The 8,113-nt window shown below is 48.9% G+C and overlaps 1 protein-coding gene across 1 annotated transcript; it reads right to left on the bottom strand.

Annotated features, from left to right (window-relative positions):
• Window positions 1-3,569: 3,569 nt before the first annotated feature.
• Window positions 3,570-7,005, bottom strand: MLN (motilin). Its single transcript, XM_075115965.1, is given in 6 exon segments — window positions 3,570-3,628; window positions 3,753-3,830; window positions 3,833-3,854; window positions 5,253-5,348; window positions 5,351-5,368; window positions 6,889-7,005. Coding segments are annotated over 6 exon segments (390 nt in total).
• Between the last annotated feature and the right edge of the window lie 1,108 nt (window positions 7,006-8,113).

The raw sequence follows: 8,113 nt of genomic DNA, 5'->3' as shown, positions 1-8,113 counted from the left end.
CAGCTCTGGGCAGCAGCAAAGGCTGCTGGGGCGAGCCCAGGCCTGCTGATGCTGCAGATGGGCTGTGATGCTCAGAGCTGCTCGGCTGTGAAAAGCCAGTTTCCCAGCCCACGGCGCAGCTCTCGAATATCTTGGCTGTAAATATCCTGATCTGGATGTGGGAAGATGGGACAGCAAGGAGGGGACAGCCTCCACCTTCCCTGCTAGCCCAGAAGCTGCCTTAGGTCTGCTGGCAGTGACTCAGATATCGAATGGGAAAAGCAGGCGTGCCGTGCCGTCTGCTTCTTCTCTTGAAGTATCAAGAAAGGACTGGTGTAAGCAGAGAGGTGGAAATAGATCTGCACCATCTTTATAAGGCGCCCAAAGAGGGGACCGTGCTGCACCCTGAAAAGCAAAGGCAGCAGATGAACCCTTCTATCCCTGACAGAGGGGCTGCTGAAAAACCCCCGCCATCCCACCCACTCTTCTTATCCCATGGCATTTGGACAACAGTCCTGAATATGTCGCCAGGGGAAGTGTCAAATCTTACTTGGAAGCCAACTGTGCCAATTTAACACCCTGTCACTCACAGCCACGGCACAGGTGTGACCCAAGAACACCGCTCCTCATCCTCCCGATCGTATGTCATGTCCTCAGCCTGGCAAGCTTCTTATTAGGTTAGAAAGTCAGTGCTGATTTCATTCTTTTCTCTCCTCCTTTCCCTGCCTCTTTCCCCTAACTGTTTGGCTGCTCATCCTGCCACAAAAATCTTGTTTGGTTTCTGGAGCAGCAAGATCTTCCTACCTACTCGCAGGCATGGATTTAGGCACTGCTGGCTGCCAAAGCAGCCTTCCAGGGCACTGGGGACACAGATCTCTCCTGCAGCTTGGAGACCATTTTTCTCCTTAACAAGAGATATAGCCCTGACAGTGGGAGCCATGCCTGGGAGGATGGTTGGGACCCATCCACATTCTCCTTCCACCAGAAGAATATCTGCTTCTTTCCCACTACTCGAGCCCCTGAGGCTGAAGGGAATTTACTTCCAAAAGCTGAAGGCTCCCTTGCACTTTGGGCCTATTTGGATGGCACAGTTGTTGCTGCAGGACAAGACAGGAGTTTCATACGATTGCTGTCACAACCAGCCATACATCCCTGAGCTCATTTATAGCTGGGTCAACTGGGAAGAGCTATTGGCACAACCGATGGCCAGGGTAAAAGCAGACATTTGCTGCTGCAGCTTGTCTGATTCAAAATATAAGAGCAGAGGGCGATAGCCCTGCAAAGTCACACTTGTGGGTCTCCTTAGGGAAGTCTCCGCAGCATCAGCCACACCATCACCCTGGTGGGAAATGGTTCAGGAAGCAAATTCAACAGGCTCATGTTAACTTACTTTCTTGCTGTCACTGGGTAGCGTTCCTTCCCGGATGGCACAAGGGACCTGTCAGCCCAAGAAACCACTTGAGTGAAAGAGCTGGGCAAGAGGGAATGCTCTAGAGACAGCTCTGAGCTGCAGCGGGGCTTATGTGGGTTTTTTTGGAGCAGTTTGCCCTTCATGGGGAAACCCTCCTTGTTTCCCCATGGCAGGGCAAATTTAAACCTGGGATAAAGGTTTGGGTCTTTCAGAAGGAATGAGTCAACAGTGCCCCTTTTGAAGCAAACAGTCTTGTCTCTGATCTTGCTGGACACTGGTGTAAATGTGGTGCAGCTCCTCTGGTGATTTCCATGCCAGATCTCCCACGGATATCACTCCACTGCAGACTGGTTTGCACTGGCTGAGCTCCTCTAGCCCAGCAGTACATGCAGTTGCTTTCACTTTCAGCCTAATGGAATGTATTATTTCCTATCTTCCAACCACTCAGGCTCATTTATAGTGATTTCATAGCTCAACCTGCCTCAGCAATAATCCCTGCAAACTTTGAGTTACGCTGAGCTGATCAGTCCATGGACTAGGAGTATGCCTTTGAATAAAATGTTATAGCTGGAATCCACTCCATGCTGGATGTTGCATTATACATTGGGAAATTTCTTTCCTCCTAAGGGATGGCTTGCAGCAAAGAGCATACTAAGGAGTGTTGTTCTAGCACAAACACAGCTATTTAAATGAGCCACAGTGAGAACAGAATTTGTGTTAGGTTGGGAGGATAAAATTGGATTGAAATTGGATATATTCACATACATACCATTGATCTCATCCGTCCTTACTTTACATATGTTGGATTTCCTGCTGCCAATATAGAGGAGCGGCTCTAAAATAAGCCAAAGGTATGTAAATGGAGAGCAATATGTTCAAGTGGAATTACGATTTCATCTCTAGGCCTGTTTGAGAGGCAGAAATAAGGCCAGAGCTCTGCCTTGTTTCACCCAGGCTGTGCCTGTTCGCACCATAGCTGTGGGAGAGGTGCTCCTCACAATGTTATTTAGATTTATATCGCCTGGGTGAGTAAGAGGGGGTTAAGAGAGCAGGTAGGAACTGCAAATCAGGCCTCCCGCTTTCTCCCAGCAGTGTGGGAGAGTGCCCTCCCGCATCCAGCGCAGGGACCCTGGCTAGGGACACCCAGGTCCCCCACCCAGCACTCCGCATCCTGCACTTGTGTCACCAGTTTGGCTAGGAGATGTGGTAAATATTTGCCTCAGTTTCCCTCATTGCTAAAAGGACGGGCTAAAACTTATTAGCCCACAAAGATTAATTACTCAGGGTTTGCAACATGCTTTGCACTTCTCAGAAGGACAGTGGTGTTCTCTAGAACTGGAAACCCTCCCTCTCTTCTATCCCACACTTGCTGCTTGCCATCTGGCTGAGAGGCATGCAGAAAATAAGACACAAATCCTCCGTTTAATTATACTGCGCATTTTATTATCTCACCTCAGATTTTGTTGTTAATCTCTTTTACAGATTTCGTTTACATAAGTGGAGTCTTAGCTTTAGCAAACTACATCGCTTTCTCTTCTGGTTCTGCAGATATCAGTCAACTAAAAAGAAAAGAGAGGAAAGAACAAGTATCGTTAATTTTGTCATTCTGTCTTTCCTAGGCTTTATTTATTGTTTCCTTATCCTCAGCTCCCCAGCTAAAAAGCTAGAAGGTAAAGTGAAATCAGCACCACGAAGGGGAATAACAACTCCCACAGGGATGGGGGGGGACCCTCTTGTTTGGGACATTTAAGCCCAGACAAGACAAAGGGCCAGGGATAACACTTGTGAGACCCATTCCACCACCCCACAAGTCTGCAGGCAGGAATAGCTGCATCACATACTGCCCCTGGATATTTCCTTTTGTAATTCCAATACACTAAGAGCGAAGCCTAGGGCTGGATTTGTGAGCGCTCGACACCTTGAATTGCAGCTAATTCTAGCTGTAATTGTTAGTGTTAAGCCCCTGTGCAGAGAGCAAGGTGTTCAGGTCTGACTGCAGGTGCTGAGCTGCCTTGCAGGTGTTATGAGCTCAGATGGAAGTTACACCCTGAAGACTGAGGACTTTTGGGGAGGAGGAGGAGGGAGGGGGGAAGCAGCTCCAAGGAGAGCTGCTGGGAAGTGTTGCAGTGCTGCTAACGGTCAATATCAGCTCTAGGGCACAGACAGCACCCTAAGAGAATTAATAACCTTCCCAGAAGAAGAGCGTGTACATGAGAGTGGTTGGGGTATCTGAGGACTCTGTAAAGTGAGCAAACATGACACAAAAGCCCTTCTGAGGAATATAAATATCTCCATGATGATGAGCTGGTAAGAGGAGGGAAAGGCAGAATTCCCAAGGCAGAAATCAACCTCCTGACAGTACCATATGGGGTGTCCTGTAACATCTCTGCTAGCAGTTTCTCCAGGACATCTTGGTATTTTTCCAGCTGCCTTGCGGTGAGCCGGCTTTGATAGGAACAGCTAGCTGTGGAGGAAGCCAGAAAAATCAGAAGGAAACGTTGAGGGGAGCACAGGGAGGCAGGTTGGGTTGCTTTGACCCCACTTTGCTCAAGTCAGTAGAGGGTCTGGGGCTGATCTGAAGGGATGATCCTTATACGAGGAAAAGCAACATTTTAAAGTCAATGCAATCTTGTGCTGTTGAGAGTGCCAAAGTTTTCATGCATTGGATCATCTATGGGCTGACTCAGAAACACAGATAAAGGTACCTCCTGGCAACAGGGGCTGTAAAGAAGAAAATAATTTCTGAACCTTATAATCCTCCACTATCTCACACCTTGTCCCTTCAAGCCATCAGCTTTACTGATGCTGTTGAAGCACCCTGCCTTAGTGAAGACTGAGGATGAGACATCATCCTGCCTCCGGACTGACTGACTTTGAGCCAGCTGTGGCTCAGATGTACCCGCAGTAAATAGAGTTGTTCCGGTCACGGCTGGAGGCACAGGAGGGCTTGTGGTTGCAGCGGGGGGCGGGGGGGGTGGCGTTAGACACTGGGATGTGCCAGTTATTTAATGCTTTGAACTGTGAATACTTGCTGTTTAAATCCTATTATTGATTATTGGTGCACCACCTTTGCGAGAGTAGTTGCACATTTACCTGTGTCTTGGCCAAATTCCTGCCTAGCTAGTCCCGCAGCCTGTCCCATTCAGTCTCCCCCGCAGTTTGGGGTGGACATACATGCTCCTTTTGCTGGCAGAGAGAATGGCTGAGCTCACCGCAGGAGCAGCTCCACGGACAGGGCAAAGAGTTCCCCATATTCAAGTGGAAAAGCACAATTTTCAGTCTTGGCTAACCAGGTAAGCATCCCTTTGAGGGCTTAGACTGGCACTTAAATCCCTAAAATTGGCAATTTTCTGCTCTGTATACAGACTTTGGGGGGGTGCAGCTGTATGGGCCTGAGCTTATAAATAAAGTGCCAGTGCAGAGGACTGTGAGATCGGAGGTGACACCAGGCAGCTAATCTGGAGCTGGGTGAAAAAGTGACAAGTTAAACCCAGAGCTGAAGCAAAGCTGCAAATTCCTCACTTGCAGTTGGCTGGTGTTCACTGAATGGCAAAGACAGACCTTGTGTTGTTTCCCTTTTCCTAAGGGAGAAGCCAGGCAGGTCTGAGGGGTGACCAGGCTGCTGAATGTCCAAGGTAATTTATAGGGTGGAGGTACAAACCTTGTTCAGTTGCCTGGCAGGGATGGTGGGAAACAGGGCATATTCCTTTATATTGGCTGGGATCTCCCTGATAACACTGCTGTCTTCTCACACAGCACCACCAAACACTCCTCCGTAGCCAGGCGCTGTGGGCTAACTCTTGGGCTACTTGTCCCCCTGTGCGTCCTCATGGGCTCCTTAGAGTCACATGGTTCAACGTACCTGGATGGTTTTGACGTTTTTGACATCTGCACCGGATTGCTCAGAGAAGCCTTCCTCTTCCAGCTGCTGCAGAGAGGGCAGGGATATCTTCTGCCCTCCTTGTTCCCCTCCTTTTCCTGCAACTTCACAGTATAGAGCAGACAGGGCAGTGATGCTGGGATGCAGCATTGTGCGGGTACCAAACGCGCTCTGTGCCATATCAACAGTGTAATGCCCAGCAGCCAGGAGCCTGCGGAGGTGGGCACAAAGCCAGCGGGACTGGAGGTCTAACCGCTGCCTGGAGCCAACGCAGCATCCTTCCCCAGGGCCACGGCTCACTGGGAAGGGACCCATCGGCTGCGGTCAGCATGGCCTTGGGGACCATAATTCTGACGTGCAGCAGAGGCTGCGACGTTGGGTGTAAGGTCAGGTTACAGGACTCCATGTAAAGATCGGTAGCAAACATGACACTCATAGATGACTCCTTTGATCTGTGCAAGACAACACTGTCAGCAGGATGCGGTAGCCAAGTATACTGACCTTAAAGAGCTATTCCAGAGGCCTGGTCCTGGTCCTGTGGCAGTGGCAATGAAGTTTAATAGAAGCCTGCACAGCCTCATTGCAAATGCAGAGCTCTGTGCAGACTTTAAGTATTACCAGCCTTTCTTGCAGGTCTGTAATGCCAGTCCTTTCCCAATTATGGGGCTAAGCTTGGCTTCAGGACCCTCCCTTTCTTCTCAGCCCAAAGAGAAAAGCCAAAGTTGCTTTGGGATATGACATACACGACAGGACATGTAAAATGCAGCGAAGGCTGTGCTCGGTGTCAAACTGCTTGCTGTGTGCTTGCTTTGGTTTGGATGCATGCTCAGAGGCGAGGAGGCAGCCTCTGGAAGACTGATTTCACCCACGTACATCTAGAAGACCCTCAATCACTAGCAGACACATAGCTACAAGGGTTGTGGTGCACAAACAATCGATGCATGGGTCCCCATCATCTTCCTCAAGGAGACTGAAGGATGACTGTACTCCCCACAAAAAGCAATTGCTATCCAGCAAGCGGATAGGTGTTGGAAACCATTTCTCCCCAGTATCAATGGGTTGTATTGTGCGGGGGAAGCTCACTTTGGCTGTGTTTAAGAAGATGCAGTTGCTGAGCCTGCCTGCCTGACACCTTTCAACAGTATTAGTTTCACATCAAAAGAAAAAACACGCTCCTCTCTGCACATCCCAGAGGTGACAACAATCTGGAGGATAGTTAATTATTTGTTACAAGAAAAAGACCCATCAGTATGGTGATGGGAGGCTGCAGCTTCTCTATAAAAATTACAGCCACTAGCACGGCGGAAGGGAAAATGAGAGCCACTAGCTGCAGATGATAACCCACACAGGTCTTTTAGTTCTTATGTAAAGGAGTCCAGGCTGTTCCTTCTAGTTTCACACCTTAAAAGCTGTCTCTGCCCTCTCCCATAGCCCTTAACTTTGGGACAAGTGAGGCACTGCCAGTATCATTGTATCTCCTGTTTGAACAGACGGGGCAGATGATGAGGATGATGGTGGCACAGTGTGAATAGGCAGAGCTTGGAGGATGAGGGAGGAAGAAACACCTTTCCTGGTTTGTTCAGGGCTCCAGCCCCTGCAGTGCGTTTCTTGGTGTTACCTGCATTTTCCAGAAGTCACTCTGGGTGAAAAAGGGCATGAAGCCTTCGGCCTGCTCAGCCAGCATAGACACCATGTACGCCAAGAGCAAACTGGCCACCACCTTCTTTGAAACCATCATGAGAGTCTGAATGACACAGGAAAGAAGATGCCAGGGTGACAGTGGAGAGGACCATTTGACAAGAAATCCCTTTGGCTTTAGATCAGCTGCAATCTAATTTATCCACCAGCTAACCAGAAGTATATTTACTCTTCCAGTTGCTCCTGAGCTGAGAATAGAAGTGTCTTGACTTACAATTCTCCTCTCAAACCTTCTTCTGTAAACAGATTTGTTCTTGAGCAATATCTCCAGAGACTTCAAGCCCAGCCCTTCAGTACTGTTAAAGACTCCCTCTATTCTGCAAGCTTTAGCCCTCCAGCTGTACTGGTTTAAGACCCGCACACATCCAGAGCAAAACGCTCCCATCAATCCCACTGACAGCAAGGGAGACAGAGTGATGCTGTAAGAGAGAAAAACCTTAAGACAGCTGTTTTGTTAAATTTTGTTTTCTTATTCCACATGCCTGAAAACCTGCCTTGATGGACTGAATCTTTTAATAAGCCTCACTGGGTCCAAGAGAGCTGGGAAGGGCATTTGCCAGCCCAACTCCATAAGACCCCGGTATAAAGGGCTTCAAAAACTACCTTCTGAAGCGATTTAACAGCGACTTCACGTCAGAAGAGGACTTACGTAAACATTAAATGTTCTCTTTAAATATTAAAATATTCTCTCTCTGGACTACTTTAATGAAGTCTGGTCCCACAGCTTAACTACTCTACCTGATTGGAGCCTGATCCTTAATTAGTTTCAGAAATCTCTTCACTTAGACGTTATTGAAAAGACATTGTTAGGCCAAATTTGACCCCTAAATTAGATTTCCCATAAATATCAGCTAGTATTGAACTGAAGGCCAGTGAAGTTAATAAATATTCCCTTTCCATAGCACTTGCCAGTCACATCCCTCCGCTGTGTGCCAGGCCAGGGGAGGGCTGACGGCGAGCGAAGGCGGCTGCAGCCCCTCTCCTCTCCCTTGGCACTGCTCAGGGCAGCACCAGTCCCACCTGCTCCCTGCCCACCCACTCTGGGTCATCAGAGCTATCAGCTGCACTGGGACACCCCCCTGGGTGACCCAGCCAGACGTACCATTTGCTGCAGTGATCGGAAGAGGATTTCTGAGGCTCTCCCC

The sequence above is a fragment of the Phalacrocorax aristotelis genome, chromosome 21 (assembly GCF_949628215.1).
Source record: "Phalacrocorax aristotelis chromosome 21, bGulAri2.1, whole genome shotgun sequence".
NCBI lineage: Eukaryota > Metazoa > Chordata > Aves > Suliformes > Phalacrocoracidae > Phalacrocorax > Phalacrocorax aristotelis.
The sequence above is the reverse complement of the archived record's forward strand: the minus strand, read 5'-3'. Positions and strand labels throughout refer to the sequence as shown.